The sequence below is a fragment of the Colletotrichum godetiae genome (genome assembly GCF_030913485.1).
Source record: "Colletotrichum godetiae strain CBS 193.32 chromosome Unknown BDP55scaffold_1, whole genome shotgun sequence".
In the NCBI taxonomy this organism is placed as follows: Eukaryota; Fungi; Ascomycota; class Sordariomycetes; order Glomerellales; family Glomerellaceae; genus Colletotrichum; species Colletotrichum godetiae.
The window spans coordinates 442042-461239 of NW_026851249.1; the positions used below are offsets into that span (position 1 = coordinate 442042).

The 19198-nt window shown below is 51.5% G+C and overlaps 10 protein-coding genes across 10 annotated transcripts; 4 read left to right on the forward strand and 6 right to left on the reverse strand.

The window, feature by feature from the left end:
• Window positions 1–186: 186 nt before the first annotated feature.
• On the forward strand, window positions 187–1436 carry BDP55DRAFT_4067 (uncharacterized protein). Its single transcript, XM_060567340.1, has 2 exons — window positions 187–1323; window positions 1375–1436. The coding sequence occupies exon 1, from the start codon at window positions 462–464 to the stop codon at window positions 1182–1184; it is 723 nt and encodes a 240-aa protein (XP_060436708.1). The 5' UTR covers window positions 187–461; the 3' UTR covers window positions 1185–1323; window positions 1375–1436.
• A 2628-nt stretch (window positions 1437–4064) lies between these two features.
• BDP55DRAFT_762631 (multicopper oxidase) lies at window positions 4065–6215 on the forward strand (the record flags this gene model as incomplete). Its single annotated transcript, XM_060580889.1, has 4 exons — window positions 4065–4147; window positions 4218–4774; window positions 5016–5814; window positions 5867–6215. The coding sequence occupies 4 exons, from the start codon at window positions 4065–4067 to the stop codon at window positions 6213–6215; spliced, it is 1788 nt and encodes a 595-aa protein (XP_060436709.1).
• Window positions 6092–7790, reverse strand: BDP55DRAFT_4088 (uncharacterized protein). Its single transcript, XM_060567354.1, has 4 exons — window positions 7639–7790; window positions 7226–7571; window positions 6372–7149; window positions 6092–6280 (listed from the first exon to the last, which is right to left on the reverse strand). Exons 1-3 carry the CDS (start codon window positions 7694–7696, stop codon window positions 6450–6452), a joined length of 1104 nt encoding a protein of 367 aa, XP_060436710.1. The 5' UTR covers window positions 7697–7790; the 3' UTR covers window positions 6092–6280; window positions 6372–6449.
• A 260-nt stretch (window positions 7791–8050) lies between these two features.
• Window positions 8051–9236, reverse strand: BDP55DRAFT_709343 (uncharacterized protein). Its single transcript, XM_060578127.1, has 2 exons — window positions 8732–9236; window positions 8051–8678 (listed from the first exon to the last, which is right to left on the reverse strand). The coding sequence occupies exons 1-2, from the start codon at window positions 9108–9110 to the stop codon at window positions 8278–8280; spliced, it is 780 nt and encodes a 259-aa protein (XP_060436711.1). The 5' UTR covers window positions 9111–9236; the 3' UTR covers window positions 8051–8277.
• A 715-nt stretch (window positions 9237–9951) lies between these two features.
• BDP55DRAFT_735838 (uncharacterized protein) lies at window positions 9952–10979 on the forward strand (the record flags this gene model as incomplete). Its single annotated transcript, XM_060580347.1, has 1 exon — window positions 9952–10979. Exon 1 carries the CDS (start codon window positions 10071–10073, stop codon window positions 10977–10979), a length of 909 nt encoding a protein of 302 aa, XP_060436712.1. The 5' UTR covers window positions 9952–10070.
• A 104-nt stretch (window positions 10980–11083) lies between these two features.
• On the reverse strand, window positions 11084–12106 carry BDP55DRAFT_538032 (xylose isomerase-like protein; the record flags this gene model as incomplete). Its single annotated transcript, XM_060567902.1, has 1 exon — window positions 11084–12106. One exon carries the CDS (start codon window positions 12104–12106, stop codon window positions 11084–11086), a length of 1023 nt encoding a protein of 340 aa, XP_060436713.1.
• A 157-nt stretch (window positions 12107–12263) lies between these two features.
• BDP55DRAFT_4124 (uncharacterized protein) lies at window positions 12264–14826 on the reverse strand. Its single transcript, XM_060567379.1, has 2 exons — window positions 12566–14826; window positions 12264–12514 (listed from the first exon to the last, which is right to left on the reverse strand). Exons 1-2 carry the CDS (start codon window positions 14713–14715, stop codon window positions 12421–12423), a joined length of 2244 nt encoding a protein of 747 aa, XP_060436714.1. The 5' UTR covers window positions 14716–14826; the 3' UTR covers window positions 12264–12420.
• Window positions 14827–16017: 1191 nt separating this feature from the next.
• Window positions 16018–17009, reverse strand: BDP55DRAFT_722238 (dehydroquinase class II; the record flags this gene model as incomplete). Its single annotated transcript, XM_060578569.1, has 2 exons — window positions 16018–16472; window positions 16985–17009. The coding sequence occupies 2 exons, from the start codon at window positions 17007–17009 to the stop codon at window positions 16018–16020; spliced, it is 480 nt and encodes a 159-aa protein (XP_060436715.1).
• Window positions 17010–17017: 8 nt separating this feature from the next.
• BDP55DRAFT_539137 (PEP2-like protein) lies at window positions 17018–17796 on the forward strand (the record flags this gene model as incomplete). The annotated part of the gene is made up of 2 exons (XM_060568006.1): window positions 17018–17145; window positions 17223–17796. 2 exons carry the CDS (start codon window positions 17018–17020, stop codon window positions 17794–17796), a joined length of 702 nt encoding a protein of 233 aa, XP_060436716.1.
• A 228-nt stretch (window positions 17797–18024) lies between these two features.
• On the reverse strand, window positions 18025–19195 carry BDP55DRAFT_709349 (uncharacterized protein; the record flags this gene model as incomplete). The annotated part of the gene is made up of 1 exon (XM_060578128.1): window positions 18025–19195. The coding sequence occupies exon 1, from the start codon at window positions 18943–18945 to the stop codon at window positions 18025–18027; it is 921 nt and encodes a 306-aa protein (XP_060436717.1). The 5' UTR covers window positions 18946–19195.
• Between the last annotated feature and the right edge of the window lie 3 nt (window positions 19196–19198).

A 19198-nucleotide genomic window follows, 5' to 3' on the forward strand; every position in this document is an offset into this window, starting at 1 on the left:
TCTTCCACCGCGTGTTGGCCTTCTTGGAAGAAGGCCCCCGTCATGCCTCCTCCAAGGGTAAGCCAAGCCGAAGTCTTGTGAAGGCCGCCGTCGCCCTTAACAATATGAGTCGGAAGCCGTCTTTCGACAACTTTCGACACGAAACGGTAGCTTCGAACAGCATTGTACTTTCTCAAGGCAATGTGGTCGCTCGCGAAGACAACTCTGAACCCGTCTTGCATCATTCTGTAACTGCCACAGCCGAGGTTGACAGCCCGCTTTGCGTCTTGGACAGTAGCATCGACTTTGAGCCCGAAAAGCAGGTGGCAATTCATATTCTGAGATGCAGAGAGCCAGTCACAACGGCGCTTCATTCTTCCATGAAATCCATCACCCCGACCAAGACTCATGAGGCTGTCTAGTGGATACGCTTCGAGAGCCAGGAAGGTGTCCGATCCTCATCTCAGGGAACGAAGACAATCATGACTTCGCCCTTCAGCACCAAGAGCCTGGGCAACACAAACTTCCCGAGTCTTCGAGGCATCTCGGACTTAAAACCCTTCCCTCCGTTTGATCCGAGGTTCGGTCGCACAATCAAAAGCAAGAATAAGTTGTCTGGCCTTGCCTATCGCTACCAGAGCCAGGCATTCTCCCCTATCAAGCCTCTTGCTACTAAATCAGAGAGACGACGAATCAGACAAGTCTCGGTCTCCCAAGTGTCCACTATCAGCTCCAGCTCCGTTGGTAGACTCTGTGACCTAGACGAGGACGCCTTTGTCAGGTTTCCATCTTTCGAGCAGGCTTCGGTGAAGCAGCTCGATGAACTCCTCGAGCTTGAGAGCCGGTTCGCTCAGTACTACGATGGGGATGAAGAAGACGATGAGTGGGGCGCCGAGTATGACGACATCGATGAAGCCGCGGTCTCATCGAAGAGGAACCCCAGTATCGTCGATTACGAGAAGTATGCCGAGGATAGTTTTATCCAGCAGATCTATGAAGATCTTCCCGAGGTTGAGAACTATGATTTCAAGACCGCCAAGAAGTCAACCCGTAACGTGCGATTTGGCAACTACACCACCGGCAAGTATGTAAAGATCAAGTCGGAGGAAGAAGACGGCGTGTCGAAGCCAAAGAAGAAGATGGGCAAATGGGCTGCGGGTCTTTTTCGCAAGGCCGTCAGCCTCTTCTTTCCGAAGACCACCTAGGCTTTCTTGTTCCTTGTAGCTCAATAGCGACTTGACTTCTTCATTTGAGTTGGAGACGAAAGGCGATAGACCAAAGCTACGTGCTTCTCGTTGAGTAATACCAACTTACGCTACATTGAGATTTTGGGGGCATTTGAAGGTAACAGAACATGAGGAACCTAGTCTGAGTTAATATGCTGACGTGAACAAGCTTTTCTGACGACAAATGTCTTTTTAGGTGCCTTTTTTCTTTTCTTTTTTAAAAGAAAAAAGTATTAGAAGCACAGCCTAAGGCACGGTACGGTGCACACATGGGTCGCAACTTTCTATCATCTTTTGTCAGAAGGCGACTGGGTGAAGTTTCCCAACAATGAAAGTCGTGAATCAATTTTGGGCTTCGTTACGGCTTGGGGATTAGTTTGAGGGGTTTACATGGTTCTTTGACACTCTGGAGTTTTGTTCGACTGGAGTTTTCACATTTTGTTTCTCCGTTTCTTTGTCGCCTTATCATTCTTATCACGAGATTGAGCTTTGTGTTTTATGTTTTGGAAGTGGAAGTACGGACATCGGGATTGAGAAGAGCGTTTGCTCGAGGTTGTCCTACCTAAATGTAAATAATATTTCCCACTTCAAAAGCTTGTTCGCGAGTCAACGTCAACCAGTCCGTGAACATTCAGCTGCCCAGCCTCTTGGTATTTATGACAAGCTCGTGGTCAGATATTTCTTGAGTCGCGACCCGTTGGGTTCAGTTGCCAAGCAAACATCATTCGCATCTAACTAGGCCTTAACCAGAAGTCGGTGACGCTAGTGCTGGACCAAAGTGAGCTTCGGCGTTTGCGCCTGGCGCTAATCTACATCAACTATCGCCAATGGAGAAATAGGTTCGATGAGCTTTAGTCTTTGCAGAAGTTCAAGTCGTCGTCATCTTCTTCAGGGCGCCGGCAACGGCCTCCCCCCCCCCCCCCCCGAAGTGAACGCCACAGAGAGGCTGCAGCCAAACTCAATGATGCTTTCCATGCGTTTTCCTCTCGCACGTATCCGTACCACGGCTCAGTGTCATCCGAGCCTCTGGAACGGACTGTCGCAGAGGCTTGCAGATGCTTCGACGCACAGCTGCAGGCTCGCATCGTCTCTGTGACAACCATCTAGCCGCATCGCAGTTCTTATTTGAGATGCTTCGATGCTGTACCGGGCTACCGGCACCTAAGGGATCCTGAAGAGTGCGTGAGCGATACGCTTCGATATGACAGGATTTCGGAGGCGGTGCAGTCTAGCGCAGGGGGGATTATCCTCGTTAGTTCAGCTAGCGCAGAGACCCCACGACCTAGAAGACGGGATGTGGATGGTCAATATTGCATGTCTTAGGTCATCTTCATGAATCACGTTGACCTCTGAGTAGGCTCTATACTATTCGTGGGGTTCTGACGTGTCAGTAGCCGAACAAACAAAACTCTTGCTGGCAATAAAGAATGGAGTCGAAGGGAAGTTTGTAGTGTGAAAGCTTTCGGTAGTTCGTTTCCAAAGATTACATTTACGCAATCCGATGTTGAACGCGTTTCCCCCACCGTATTGGATTAGCTCGAGGTCAAAACTCGGACGCAAAAACACTTGAGCCGCTACATTGCCAAAGCTGTCCCTGAGCTTCGACGCCAGAAGAGGAAGAAACCCGGCCGGCACGGAAGAAAACACGATTTTGCTCTTAGTGTTCCCCACCAGTTAATGACAGTTTTCTGATGTTTTGAGATGGACTCTCTTCCCATATCCACAATGGTCTAGCTCGGCCCTCCGGATCTCCGTTTAGAAGTTTCAGGGTGCTGTTCATCGTTCTCGTCCTCGGCTTGAACGACAGCCAGCGTTTCGTTTGTACGAGAAACTCAATGTGCTGCACCATTGATAGCTGCATGTGCAACGATTGGTGATCTCGCAGTCTACCAGTATTCGGCACCTTGCACCGAGGTCTTCGAGCTGCAGACTGAGAGCCTCGAGTTTGCCTTTGCTTTGAGTCAGACGAAGGATCTGTTGTCATATGAATGTGAATGGCCCGTGTGCGAACAACATACGTGCGGCGCCCGCGAGTACGTAGCTGACCACACAAACTCAAACCAAGCCAGCCGCACAACAACGCTCACGCCACACCCGCTCGACGACCAAATGATGGCTTACCTGAAGCTCTCGAGTGGGACTCCTGATGGTATCTGACTCTGCCAGGTCAGCGAATATGGTCCGATGATATTGCTGCCTGACCCTCTTCCCCCGAGTCACGAGAGAGGCGAAAGATGGCCTGCAGACTACTTCTCAGCATCGCCGAGGGGCGTGAAGCTCGTAGGATCATCCGACGAACAAGTCGCCGGAACCTTCAGAACCTGCAGTCCATAATTGGAAACGAGGTCAAAAGTTCGTATCAATTAAGCTCATCCGCATCGCAGAAGTTACCAGAGTCTCGGCCTCAACTCTGCCGGCACGGGGTCGCATGTTGACACTAGAACTACAGGGACCTGGCTAGTACCTTGCACCATTCTTAGACCATGCGTGAGATGCTAGCGCGGATACGTGCCGTCAAGGAGCAGCAGTGCTGATGCAGATCGGGTTAAGCCCATCAGCCTCAGCATAGCGACCCGGATAGGCTTCCCGAGTCCGACTCTGCCTACTGGGGAAGATCAACCACGATCGACGGGGTCTTTCTACGGTACTGGGACGTTTCCCCTGGCCGTTGAACACAGTCCGTCTCGTTTTTAGACATTGACTAAGTAAACTTGAGCCTCCTTCAAAGAGTATATAGCTCAAACATGCTCACCCTCTTTCTTGGCTTTTGGGAGTCATCAGCAGTCACTCACTTAGACATCTGACAACGGTCTTTTCACACATTCGTTTCTTACTTTACCGAAAAGGTTAGCTGCCAAGATGGTTGCCATCAAAGGTATGGGAGGCGTCCTTGGCTGGTTGTTCTCCATCCAAGCGTCTCTGAGCCAAGATAAGACCAACGGGTATGACACTCTCTAAGCATAATTTGGCTGCATTGTCGACGGGATGTTTTCTTGGCTAACACTCGTGCAGAAAATCTCCCCTTGGCACTTTGAATGCTGCCAAGCTGCCACTCTTTATGAGAAACAACCCGCTACCCAACGGCTTTCCCTGGGGCAAGCTCTCCGCCGACGGCACCAACTACTACAAAGAGTGGCCCAACACCGGTGTTACCCGCAACTACGACTTCACCATCAGCCGCGGTGTGATCGCTCCCGATGGCTACGAGCGCAAGGTCCTGCTCGTGAACGGCGCTTTCCCCGGCCCTACCATCGAGGCCAACTGGGGTGACTGGATCGAGGTCAAGGTTACCAACAACATCGTCGACGGCCCCGAGGGAACCGCGCTCCATTGGCACGGATTCAGACAGCAAAACACCCAGTGGGAAGATGGTGTGCCAGCTATCTCTCAGTGCCCGATTGCCCCCGCCAAGACCTACACCTACAGGTTCCAGGCGACTCTGTACGGAACCTCTTGGTATCACTCTCACTACTCTTCTCAGTATGCCGGTGGCCTGTTCGGGCCTATTGTCGTCTATGGCCCCGCTAAGGCTCAGCCCGAGATTGATCTTGGCCCTATCATGATCTCTGGTAAGTGAATTTTTTCATACAACTATTGCTGGGAAAGCTACGGTTTCTTCCTCCTTAAGCGGCTGCCAATGGCTAGGTCAGCGTCAGCCAGCCCGAGTCCGGCGACGGAGATGTGGATACCCGGGAACGGTTCCATAGCCCAATGGAAACTCTGGTTTCGGGGTGGGGCTGCCCGGACGACCGAATGCAACGCCCGCAACCATTACTACTTCGGAAGGATCACGGCGCTAACATCTCCCAGATTGGTACCACAAGCAATACTTCGATCTCATTGAGGAAATTTTGCAGGTCAACGGCAGTGGGTTGGTCTTCTCCGACAACAACCTGATCAACGGCAAGGGTAACTTCAACTGCTCCACCGTTGCGACTGGAGACAACACCAAGTGCACCAACAACGCCGGTATCTCCAAGTTCAAGTTCCAGACCGGCAAGACCCACCGTCTTCGTCTCATCAACTCCGGTGCCGAGGGTACCCAGCGCTTCTCCATTGACGGACACACCCTGACTGTCATCGCCAACGACTTCGTCGAGGTCGAGCCCTATGACACAAAGGTCGTCACCCTAGGCATCGGCCAGAGAACCGACGTCCTCGTCAAGGCCAACGCCGACAACAGCAACCCCAAGGGTGCCTACTGGATGCGAAGCAACATCACCAGCTGCAGTCTCACCACTCAGCCCCTCGCCCTCGCCGCCGTCTACTACGACCAGGCCGACCAGACCAAGGCGCCCACCAGCAGTGCCTGGAACGTGCCTGACCCCGGTACCTGCGTTAACGATGATCTCGCTCTCACCAAGCCCATCATGAAGCTCAAGCCGGCCAACGTTCCTGTTACCAGAACCATGGAGATCAAGGTGTTCCGCAACGAATCTGGTATCGTTCAGTGGTCGCTTGGCGGTGTTGACTTCCGCGGCAACTTCAACGACCCCACGCTCCTTCAGGTTAACAAGGGTGACCTGACCTTTGACAACGACTGGAACGTCCAGAACTTTGCCAACAACGGCAGCGTCCGCATTGTTGTGAGCAACAACAGCCCTGCAGCGTAAGTTCATCTCCTAGTATCTTGCATCTGAATGCACGACTAACCTCCGCAGTCACCCCATGCATCTTCACGGTTTCAACATGTACATCCTCCACGAGGGTGACGGTCTGACCTGGGACGGAACCATTACCAACCCCGAGAACCCCCAGCGCCGTGACGTGCAGCAGGTTCGCGCTGGCGGCCACATGGTGATGCAGTTCGACTCCAACGAGAACCCCGGTGTCTGGCCCTTCCACTGCCACATTGCCTGGCACGCGTCTGCTGGTCTCTTCTCCCAGTTGCTGGTTCAGCCCGAGAAGGTTAAGCAGTTGCGCATTCCCTCCAAGGTCGGCGACGTCTGCAAGGACTGGTCCGCCTGGACCCAGAGAAACATCCCCGAGGTCATTGACAGCGGTCAGTAGATCTGAGCCCTTTTCTTTCTTTGTCTATAGTATCCATGGTGTACTGGTAGCTTTTACTTTCTTGGCTGTGTATTATTCGATTAGTGGGCGGTTTATAGATTTCACATTTGGGCGATTTGGTCTGTATATTTGGCTAGAGAAATCCAAATGACTTACATATTACGTGTTGACCCCTTTGATGAGTGCGGGCTGCCACCGACACGGAAGCTGAGGGTGCCCTCAGTCACTCAATACCTACAGTTTCAAATGGCCTAACAATCGTCTGGCGTTGGTCAGAAGGGCCAGGCAGGTAGGCTCTCGATCAGATGTCCCACAGAATGATTGATAACAAGGTGGGCAATCTGGTGCTGGGGGCGTATGATGCCATCGCCTTTGGCGCTGCTCCATGAGGTCAAAGAACCCCGTCAGGTACTTATTATCGTCCTGGCCATCGGCTCCAAAAATCTCTGTCTTCACGATATTGCGCATGATCTTCCCCCACTCCAACGGCGACACCTCTACCGAAAACAGACTCGGCGTGTTTCTGAGCGATGGATCGCCGTAGCTTGACGAACCTGGTAATGCACCGTGGACCCCGAGGCGCTTCTTCTCTCCGGATTCCGTGGCTCTAGTCTCTTCTGCTACAATCGCCGCTAACATTCTTTTGTACGACTCTGCTAGACATAGACAGAGGACCCCGAGCAAGGCGGCGTTCTGAATTATTGAGAAGTATCGGCGCGGGCACCTCTGGCAATTTAGAACTTGTAGGGCGGGCTCAAACGTGTTACGTAGTAGCGCAAAATCATCTGGTGCGACGAGGTGTTCTTTCACTCGAAGGTGCTCGAGCAGAAGATACAGCACTGAAAGGCAGGCGCAATTGTCTGTTGTTTGCTGGCTGTCTGAGGTAAGGGGAGGGAAAGCAGCGAGACCTTCGGACACGAGATCTTGGCTGGGACTAAGCTCATGGGATGTATTGTCAGTGGATTTGTTGCTTGAATAGCCTCTGAAGCAGTACAGAGCTACGACTATACCCTTGATGATCCTCCAAGTCTATGAGATCTGGGTGGATCGCAAAAGTCTCCGAATTGACAGAGCTGATTCGCGGGCTGGTTGACCCGAGAAGTACGCCAAGCTCTCGTGTATTACTGTTTCCAGCGTCCGAAGCAGCGTCTGTATGAACGGGAGAGAGCAATCTGGTCGAGGCATTCCGCCGGGGTAGTATCCGTTCCCGACGGATTGGTTGGGACGATTGGGGACGAGCACGACGCGATGTCGGCCTACCCATTGGCTTGTGAGGGGAGTAGTAGCATTCCCGATCAGCGGACATGCATTTAAAGCAGATCGGACGTTCTCCAGTACATCTGATCTTTTTCACTCCTGAAGAGACAAATATTAGCCCAATTGCTTCTGTGTCAGTGCCAAAATAGTAGAGTCCACAACGCACGACAAGCCTCGCATGATGCTCGTAGACCTGATCCTCCGGTGGGCACATTTGGAGCCATTATGTACCGCTGGAGCCTTACGAGGAACTTGGATAATTATGTTTCCGGGAAAGGTGATTGTGGACAACGGGCTGGAGAAAGTCGTGCAATGTTGAGTGATGAAAGAAAGATGAAGTCAATATCATTAAACAAAGCCACGGAGGATTTCCAAATCTACGTGAACGGAGACTTTCATCATCACTGATTGGCTCAAAGTACCCGTTCGACCCACCATCACGGAGGCCGTCACGTTCCCCACTCCCCAAGTAGCATCCCCGGCTCGATGCCGATCATGTATAATTGGGCAGGCCGACGGGAAGCTGGCATCATGTGCTTTGCTACCTTGAACAAACTCCAACTTGTCGCTCTCTTCGCAGTGTCTCTCGCGAACCATTTACTATGCATTTACTTTAGATGTTGCCGTAGCTTGGAAGTTTCTAATGATGAATTGCTGTGATGAGATGGTAGATTGATATTTTTCCAGACTTATGGGCCCTATCATGAAGTACCGATGCTATTACATATTACTCCAGCCGACCGATATGCTGAAGTTCCTCGAAGCTTGTAATAATGCCACCCTTTGATTCTCGTCCTGGCACTAGTCATGCACTCGGTCCAAGTGTCTGCAAGACTTCGGACACGCCCTCACGGAACAGCAGCATAGCATAGATGCTGTGGAACCTAAGTAAGATACCGGACAGAGGCTGGTTCCGAGTAGGATTGCACGCTGTTGATTCATACATGACTCTGGCTCTTGTCGACTTCTCAGGGTTCCGGATGATGCTGAACCGATGGGCGCCTGCGAACTGACTGTTGTCTTTCCCGAAGACAAAGTCGACACTGCTCTCTGTTTCCGGCACCGCCTGTGACTCTTTAGGGTTGATGACATTGGCGTGGCTGATTTGAAACGTCCCCAACACTACTGAGTGTACTGGGGGGAGTTTCTCGCATGACAGGTCCTCCGATTTCCATATTTGGTTTGATGCTGAGATCGAATCCAGGCCTTGCCCCTAGTCAGAAAGACTTCACAAGCGGGTACGAGAAACAGTGGCTTACCAGTGTATGACACTAAGCTCAGTCGTGCTATCTGCAATAGACGCCTCTCAATCGCTATAACCTTTCCTGCAAAGAACCCACGGACGAAAGTCGCCAATAGGACCTCGTCGCTTAGGTCTTTTGCGAGTTCAGGCAGGTCCAAATCCATGGCAAATGTGTCCGCTGATGAGATGTGTCCTTTGGGGTTTACAAGAGTCTTGAGAGTGTGCGATTGTTTGAAGTTCTCCGAAAGACTGCTAACAGAGACTACACGGCGCGAATCGACCGCCCTTATGCTCGCATAGACATCCCAGCTATGCTTCACAAGTAAGGCGCAAGGAATGGCTGCTGCTAGCGCGAGGCCATAACGTCCGCCGATGTATCGTAGACCAAGGGCCATATTCTCGAAGGCGATATTCTGTTAATCAAGATGAGTAGAACTCTGATACGTGTGTGGTTTCCTATGCCAATTGAGTCAATCACACACTATGGATGTTACCCTGAGCATTTTCGGCAATTAAGTACGACAGAGGCTCAGAAGCTGACATGTCACACGAAAACAGCCCGCGATGTGTTCGCGCCGGCTTTACCCGCGCCTAGTTCTCAGCTGTTGATGCTAACGCTCATCCGGCCTAACTTCATTTTCGGCGCGTAAGAGTCCTAGTTTGTTGATTATTCTGAGCAGACCATTGTCGTAAGCAACAGATCACCTGGCTATGTACCCATTTTTTGAGATGACTCAATCTACAAGTCCAGTCTTTCTAGGCTCGGAGAGTCAGAAACCAATGTCTTGTAAGAAATTGAGTGAGTTGATGTTTTTCGTGCTGCCCCGCCCCCACTAACCCCTAGTGCTCAAGGCAGAAACACCCAGCGTAAGACGGACTGTTGACCCGCCCATAACCTTCCGAGACTGCCATGGTGATTGTCATTGCCTGGCGGGAAGGGACAAAACATTCAAAGCCAAAGTATTGCATTGAAAAGATCATTTTTCTCACTGCAAAGACCCGGTCCTTGGAGACCTTCAGAGATGGTCGAAATAGCCTGTCCAGCCACCGTACTTCCTTAGGTACTCCGCACTATCCAACACAGGGAACGTTGGGGCAGTTCCAGCAGGCAACTTAGTTGTGAATATAGCGGCTAAGGTCTCATCCGCCAGCAGGAGCTCAGACATGCACACTGTTGAAACTTCTCGCTGAGCGCGGGGCTCTTGTCATAGGACTGTTGAGCCATCTGCAAAGTTGATAGCGCACTTGCAGAGGCGCCTTGTTTATAAAACTATAGAAATATACAGTCTATTCACGGTCGCGGAGAAATAACTTCATCGTATCAAGCCCAGAACATCGCCTTCATCTCAGTCAAAATGTCATCGTCAGACGAGAAAACCCTCCACCTAGTTGGCATCGGCGTAGGCCACTCAATCGCACCCCCAATGCATAACGCCATCGCCAGATCCCTTGGCCTCCCCTGGACATTCCACGCCACTGAGTGCAACACAATCGAAGGCCTCCTCCTCCTGGCGCGCAAAGACTCCACAGCAGGCCTCGTCGTCACAATGCCCTACAAAAACACAGTCATGCCTCGTCTCGATGCCTTGGACCCCCTCTCCACCACCATTGGCGCCTGTAACAACGTCTACCGCGACCCGTCTAACCCGGCGCGGTTGAGGGGTACGAATACGGACTGGCTGGGTGTGAAGGGGTGTCTTCTTGAAAAGGGAGATGGGCAAGGTCCGGTGGACGGGAGACCTGCGTTGATTGTGGGTGCCGGAGGCGCAAGTCGCGCTGCGGTGTATGCTTTGCATACGTTCTTTAAGGCTTCTGTCATCTACGTCTTGAACAGAGATGATGGGGAAGTAGTTGATCTCCAGCGAGACGCTCAACGGATGTTTCCCTCGCCTAAGATTGTTCACGTCAAGGAAGGGGAGTCGAAGGCGCTGGAAACGCCGTACTACGTGGTCGGAACGGTGCCGGATTTCGAGCCTACATCGGCGTCAGAGTTAGCGGTGAAAGCATCGCTGGAAGACTTTCTTTCACGGCCGGAGAAGGGCGTTTTGCTGGATATGTGCTTCAAGCCGCGCCGGACAAGGATGATCAAGTTAGCAGAGAGCCTTGGGTGGCCTTCGGTAGAGGGAACGCATGTCATTGGGTACCAGATTGAGGAGCAGTGGAAGCTTTGGGCTGGGGAGGAGAGGGTCAAGAAGTTAGATAAGGATTCGGCGTGGAGAGTGTTGTTGGAGGCGGCTGACAATAGTCCAGGAATCAACTTTTAAGTTTAATGCCTTAAGGAATTGAGTATTACCAGACTAGAACAAGAGTGAAATCCGATTGACAGTGACAAACTCGGGTAATACTACACTTCCTCATCACGAGTAGATCAATTCAGTTGCAAACGCTGTACGAGCTTCTTCCAAGCTTCGATGCCTCTCCGCGCATGCTCTTCGGGCACCTTCTTGTGCTCCTCCGCCATAGTTCGCGAGAATAGTTCCATCGAGACCCACCCCTTATACCCGAGCCCTTCAATCAACGTCCGAGCAACCTCCTCAACCGGCAAGTAAGCCCCGCGATCCGTCTCATACATGTACGTTCTCGCATTCCTGGACCACATCATCCTCGGCGGATTCCCGTCCACGTGGAAAGGGTGGCCCTCTACGAGAGGCTGTTCCATCCGCTCGGCGTCAACAACCTGTATGTAAAATACCTTTTCCAAGTCGACACTTTGCACCAATCTCTCCATCGATGCCTTCAGGTCTGCGTCTGCGTTGAGGGTCTTCCCGGACGGAGATGCCGGGTCTCCCCAGACTCGGCCGGCGATGTTGAAGGTGTCGAGGCAAAGGCCGAAATTTGGGCGGTCAACACGCGTGGCAACCTCCCAGGACTTCTCCCATGTGTCGATGTGGGTGCTCCAGCATAAGCTCTCGTACGCAAAACGGATTGGCGGGTCTTCTTTGAGCCCTAGGTCTGCGAGTTCGACTAAATCAGCAACGATGACGTCCATGTCGCCAGTGAGCTGGTCGGCGGGAAGGAAGTTGGCGGGGATCTGGATGGTGTTCGTCCCCAAGGTCTTTGCCATCTTGAACCAGAGCTTGATCTTCTCGATGAGGCGGGCATGTTGATCTCTGTCCAAAAGACCCTCGTAGAATAGGAACGGCTGCAGCCCAATGATTGTTATCTTCAGATCTCCAAGAACATCGTGGACATGGGATGCGGCGGCAAGGAGGTGCTCCGTTGCAGGCTGATCGACATTGTGGAGCTTCTTGGCGACGTATTCAAGATCCTCGTAGAAGATCTCGATGCCTTCGAAGCCGCACTTTGCTGCCTCGGCGGCTTTCTTGTCAAAGTCATGAACCCAGGCGCGACCGAGAGACGCAGAGAGTACAGCGGGTCGGAAGACGGTCATGGTTGGACGTGGCGACCGTGACTGATGTGGTATGAGGCGAGAGACTGGGTATCGCAGTGGTAAACAAGGCCTCCAGTTAGACCTCAGATATTTGAGACTATTGGTTTAATGTTCAATCATCCGCCATTAGGCATTAACCCCGCACTTCAAGCAAAGTTGGTAACTTGACGTCAGCTGTGCCGAACGCGGGTGATGTCAAAGATGGCAGTTCGAGTGGGCGGCTAAGCGTAGTTCCGGTCTGTTCCAATGGTATCTACTGCGCATTCCCGCAATTCTGAATGATTCAATCGTTTCCGTCCGAGCAAGAACATGCTTTAACCGGGCTCTTGGTCAAAGAAAGACTGAATGTCCGTCGCCATGTTGCCTACAACTCCGAGATGCCGCATGAATTCTGGCGGATTTGCCGACCTATTGCCATGTGTTAGATGTTGAGTTGCAGATGGTACTGGGGACATTTACCAGTCGGCTGAGTCGAGATCGGCAAGGCTCAGAAAGAGTTCGTCGCCGATACTCTCTGTCGCGGTATCCATCAGCTGACTGAAGCTTACTTGCGCTTCGGATTGAAACGGCTGAAGGTCCGATTGATGCACTGGTGTAGAATCTGGGATGACTTCCATCGTGACTGGCTCGATCAGGTCGATTTCACTGTCAGATGTCGGGGAAGGGTTGTTTCTAAGGGACTCCCTGTTCTTGGCATCCGTCAAAGCAGCCTTTAGAAGTTGTGAATCTCTAGGAGGTCTTGCGAGTCCCTCGCTACTCAAATGGCAGTCGCACGCGATTTCAAGGCTGATAAGAAAAACGATTGTTGTCGGAGGCATGCGGAATGTCTTTGTGCTCTCGAGAAGTTGAAGCAGAGGTTGCCCCTGAATAAGCGTTTCCCAGGGTGCCTTGGTCGACATCCCACGTTGTGTGCCGTCCAAACGCTGCACCTGTGTTCTGAGGGTTTCGGAGATACTGGCGCAAGCGAGATGGAGATTTGTATCCTGGGGCGAAGTCTTGCCATCATTTCGATTTCCAAGATTTAGCGAATGATGCTCTCCCCAATCTTCAAAGTCCTTGATGATCTGATGACAACGACTGTAGCTAGCGCTTTGCATCCTGAGTCTCAAAATATCATTCAAAATACAAACAAGGAGGAACAGAGAATTGAACGTGCTCAATACCAGTCCTGGTACGTGGCTCGGCGTTAGAGATTGGTTATTCAAATCTTTTGACTGCCAGGGCTCCCACTCTTCCATGGACTCTGTGGCAAGTAGTCCCAACCTCTGTGCGTCTGAGCGGTCAAGATATGGTCGAGACTTTATCCAGCTTGCAACGAGCGCGTCAAGAACAAAGACACACATCAGTGTTCGCCGTGTGCCCTCGTCTTTGTGCGAGGGTCCGTCTGCGACTGCAGGAAGAAATAGCATAGCGGCTGAATATGTAGCCTGGCCGACTGCGAGCCACGCAGCTCCACTGTCTTCCTGCTCCATTCGGATGAGTGTGACGATGAGTAGTGCTCGTATGTGACCGATCTGATGCTTTCCGTTGCCCTGGGACAGACTATCTGTCGCCGACCTGAGAAAGGGCTCTGAAAGGTCCAACGATCCAGACTGTCGCAAAGAATAGGCCATGACCGTCCAGATAAAGCAGAGATCCCCACTCCCGATCACAGGCGATGTATTGGTATCTTTATCGCTGTTGGCCTTGAGATACACTAAACGCAAGAGATCGTGCTTCTGTACCATGGGCAGCCACGAATGCGTGTTGGCAAAGTAGATGTCCAGGAGCTGCGCCCAATTTGGAGGCATTCCCGGAGTGCAGACATGGTGTTGTGGTGTTGGGACCTGCGGCATGGTCAAGGTGTTCTTTGGGAAAGTTGGGTGAAACGAATAAAGTGACAGAGTCGAGTCAACATCTTGTTTCCCTAGAGTGATTGTTCCAGCCGGCGAGTAGTCATCTTGGCTGATGTTGGTGTATGTGGGGGTTATCATGTCCAAACCATTGTCGACAGTCGAGATCTGGTCTGCCGAGACTTTTGCTGCGAGCTTGATGGCCTCTTTTATGCCCGACTCAAACTTCTTGAAGGCTTCGCCGTCTTCGAGGCTGTCTGCAGGTTCGTCAACAGATAGAAGTCTCTCAATTTTCTTCCAGGTTTGGCTCGTCCTCCAGGAATCCGCAAGTGTATCAGTGACATCCGTGTTGGAGCTAGCAAGCAGACTCAAATCCCGTAACCCAAATTTGGGCCGCCGGTCTTCCCCCTCGAGTATTGCAGTCAGCCATTCATCAGCGTCGTCAATGGTGTTGACTATCATTCCTAGGAGAAGTTCGAGGGCCCGTACGTATCCCGTACGCAAGCCGCGTTTCTTCGCAGGTCCGTAGCTACAGCTACGTCCGATGCTTAGGCACGAATTACAAGAGGGTCGGATCCCATCACAGCGGTCTTTGCGTCTTCGACACTCGTTGCAGGCCCTGGTGACTCGTATTCTGACTTTTCCCTGGGCCGTAGCACCTTCCTCGGACTCTTCTCCAGCGTAATTCTTGGTCTTTTTCGTTCGTCGCGGGGTCGTCAGTGGTGAGCCGTCGTCGTCCTTGCCCCTAGATTGTCGTTTGGGTGGATGGGTGGCCATCTTGCCAGCCTACTCGGTGTGACTGGGTATAAGAGCGTGGCAACATTGAATTGTAAGTCCAATGGAGGCTGTCATAGAAACTATTTCCTAGCCTTCAGGTAGATTGTCCACGGTGTTCTGCAGTATCAGCCCAGATGAGAAGGCACATGGGCAGAATACGTGGTCATAGCCCCACTAGCTGCATGTACTTACTAGGAAAGTGCGTCAATGGAGGTATGCAACACGGCGGTAAGCTGCCGTGCTGCCTTGCAACTGGATTGCCCCCGATTGCGTGCGTAGAACGAACGGGAATCCATCTACCTTCATCTGATTCCCTGCCAATGGATTCGTCCAATAATAGAATAAGAATCGTACGAAATTTAGTGTAGAGTTGCATGCGCAGCGATACCCTCACGTATGTAGTGTTTTACTACACTCCGGAAGTAGTATTCATCTAGAGCCTATACCTGTGTACCCGGAATCAGGCGGCTAAGATCTTTGCCGCCAAGATTTCCCACTTCGACAAACGAATTCATCTCACTGATCACTTGGGTTGGAACTTATTTGCAGGCATCAGTCTCATAGTCCTTCTTTGCTTTATGGTCAACTTCTAATACCTAGGGGAGGCAAATACACCTCAGTCTTGGTTGGCTTTTTCACAGTGCTCATTCGGATATGATTGGATCGAAGTGCATGGTAAGTAATATCCCTTCGTTGCAGCATGAGAGGGGTTCTCTAACTATTTTCCATCAACCTTTAGCCGACAACGAATCGCCCTCACACGCGACATTGCTAGCAGCCAACATGGTCCGCGATTGCCGTCAGCTGAAAATTCCTACGCTTTCTGCTTCATCCACCGACCAAAATACGCATCTTTGGATCGCGAGCGCGCGTTCCAGGAGATGATCTACTCTCTGGCCTACCAGATATCTCGAGCACTCCCTGAACACGCACACTTTAAGGCAGGTCTCGTCGTGAAGGTCAAATCACTGCCTGCGGTCCCGCAGACTCATTCCCAAGTGACCCGCAGCTCGGCTCCAGCAGTCAACCTTTTCGAGTCCCTTCTAGATTACCTCCCTCCGCTGTTGTTCTGTGTGGTGAACAGGTTCCAGCTTGGATGGTTTCTGCAGGGATTTGCAGCAAGCTAGAAAGAGCCAAGGTCTAGGACATGTTGGACTCGAGGATGATGGATTTTGAGTCCATGGCTCTTCGTAGTAAATCGATGAAGCCACTGCTAGAGGGGTAACTTTTCATTTTCGCCGATTGAAGGTTTAGTAGCTGGGAGGTAAGGTAGCTCAAGAAGATGACTTGATCGAAATTTATTTATGCCTTGGGCTTAATATTCTTCACGGCATGATCAATCGCATATCCGTACCCATGGATTCCCAACCCCATAATAACCGCCACCGCCTTATCGCTCAAATAGCTGTGATGCCTGAAGCTTTCTCTCGCGTGTGTGTTGCTAATGTGCAGCTCGATGAAGGGGATATCAACGCCCAACAGCGCGTCGCGGATGGCGACGCTGGTGTGCGTGTAGGCGGCCGGGTTGATGATGATGACGTCGACGTTGCCCCGCGCCGCGTGTATGCGCTCGACGATGGCGCCCTCGGTGTTGGATTGGAAGGATTGAAGGTCTGCGCCGAGGGACTTTGCGTGTTCTTTTGATTGCGTCTCGAGCTGGGACAGTGTGGTTGATCCGTAGATGTGCGGCTCGCGGGTGCCAAGGAGGTTTAGGTTGGGGCCGTTGATGAGGAGGATTGACTTTGCCATTGTGACTGCTATTTCGGACTATCCGTAGTATTGGAAGATGGATATCTGTGAACTGTAGGACAGATGCAGGACGCTTCGTAAGACGAATTGGTAGGACAAATGATAATGTGCAGAAGAGATCTTGAACTTGCAAACGCAGCTAAAACGCAGGATCCAAAGATTTCAAGTAGTGACCTCCAAGAGCAAACTGGTTAAACAATTTCCCCATATTCCCCTCAAACCATCTCCGCGTGAACCGAGTCAAGCCCAAAATCGCTCCGTGAATCGGTGCGGGGAAAGAAGATGCGGGACCCCCGCGCCCCCGCGATCCCAATCGCGGCAAAGTTTTCATCCGTTCGGCCTTTGCCAAACGCCCCGAAATGGAAGAGCCGGATAATGTGCCGAATAGCGAAGGATTCACTAATACGATGGCCTCGTGATTGGCTTAGTCATTTACATGATGTCTTTTCCGCAGTGTGAGGTCTGCATCGCGATGTGTACTCATTTAGGAGTTCATAACTTGACTTGTAAGGAAACATACCATTGCTCCTGGATCTGTTTGCCATTCTCAGAAATGCCTGACTTACACAACCTTCCCGCAGGGTCTCGTCCTACCAACGCCATCCGCAATAATGGACCAGACCACTTGGTTCTGGAACGACTAAAATTGAGAGAATTGGCAGAAGGATGGCCGTCTTATAGGTAAGATTATCACTCGAAGTTGAGGTAGATAGGTAAACATCTTGTCATGTTGAAGCTGACCAGTCTCCAATTTCCAGGGACGCATGCGAATGGGAAAACTTCGAATCCATCTTCCACCCAGGAGCTTATGTCTATACCACGTGGTCAGGCCGCGTTCCCTTCACAGACTTCATCGCAGCTTCGAAGGCAGGGATGGACAAAGGCGCCTTCATCATGCACCGCTGCCACGGCTGCAGCACAGACATCAACATCGAAGGTACCAGAGCCGTGACCAAGCTTAAGGCGACAATTACGCAGCGATTCGAGATTGATGGCGTCGAATTTGACGTGGAAGCCGACTGCCGCTTCTGTTTCTACTTTGAGAAAGTGGGAGACCGTTGGGGAGCGCGTTTGGTGCGGCATTGGTATGAGAAGGATAAGGTGATCCCGTGCAATCCGTCCAAGTTCCCCAAGATTGATGAGGAGAGGTTGGTTGCTTTTCCTCCTGGCTACAAGTATCTTGCGTACTTCCAGGAACTTACGATGGGTGTCAAAGTTCTTCTGGATATGCCTGGGCATCGCCGGCATGTTGGGACGGTAAACCTGGAGAAGCACGACTTGCTTTACTGGCAGGCCAAGGAATGGCTTAAAGGGAAGGCAATAGACGTATAGGATGCATTTTACATTACGACAGCAAAACTCGTTGTCAAACCTTGTGGATGACTCCGTGTCAAGTCACTACCAAAACCAAGGACATTTTGTTTCGTACTAGCGCTAATGTGTAATTTTTGGGTTGGTGATGATTGTTCCGTGAGGCATAGTCAAACTCTCTGATGTTCTTCTATTGTTCTCGGTAGAATTCACCATCTGGGATACTCAGTGCGAAAATGAAGCTTCTGTTCAAGGATTGTCTTGTGCTCTTTCTTTGATCTTGGCCAGCATCGCAGCCCTCATCGTCTCGACGGGTGCTTCTCTCCTAGTCCACAGCTCGAACTGAGCATAAGCCTGTTCCTCCAGCACATCAACCCCCTTGAACACCGTCCATACCGAATGTCGTGATGCCATCGCCATCATACCAGTGACCTGCGGCCTGTACGCCATTTCAACCAAGACCCCCGCCTCAGAAGCAGAAAATAGTCCAGCCGGAATCTTCTCCTCGCCAAGGTTATCCGCTGGAACACAAGCGACAATAATTCTCAAAGGAAGCATATCCAAGCCCTCTCGCTCACTTTCAGCAGATATGACATCTTCCAAGGTTGCAAAAATCTGACAGTCAAGATGAGGAAACTGTTCCGCCATCTCAGCTGCCTTCGATACCGTCCGGTTCACAACAAGCAGCCTCCGAATCCCCAACTCCTGAATAGCATAACACGCAGCCCGCGCTGCTCCACCGGCTCCCAGAATTAAAGCCGTCGAAGAACCGAAATCTGTAAGACCGCCGCGCTCGATACATCTCCTAATCCCATGCCAGTCCGTATTATCACCCAGAAGTCTCCTACCCCCCGTCTCCGAGCCTTCCTCGACGATGACGGTATTCACGGCCCCAATCTTCTGCGCACAGGGAGTAATCGCATGTAAGAGCCTGCCGATTTGCAATTTGTGTGGAAACGTGACTGATGCGCCGCCAAAGTCTTCGGCTTTGATGATGGCTTCTACGGTAGCGTCAACGCTCTCTGTTTGATGGATGCCGTAATGGTGAGGGAGGGCGAGCTCTCGGAAGCCCGTGTTATGAATTGTTGGGGAGAGAGTGTGGGAGATGTTGTGGCCAAAGATGAAGAAGTTTTTTCTCGGGGTGGCGGGGGCTGCTTCGATGGACCCCATAGTCTCTTGGAATTTGGTGTCTTTGGCTGCTGAGATTTGCTAGCTTGGGCTATGAGATCGAGGTGCGCATAGAGTTGGAGGCCAGAAGGTTCATGTGAGGTCTCGGTTCCAGGTGACTGGGGTTAACTCAGACTACCGATACTTCGCTCGGTAAAGTTGACATAAGACGTGATTATGAACTGGCAAATATAACAAGGTGGGATGATTGCGATCAGGCTCGGCGGTCAGCAGCTTGGCATGTGTCTTAGTAGCG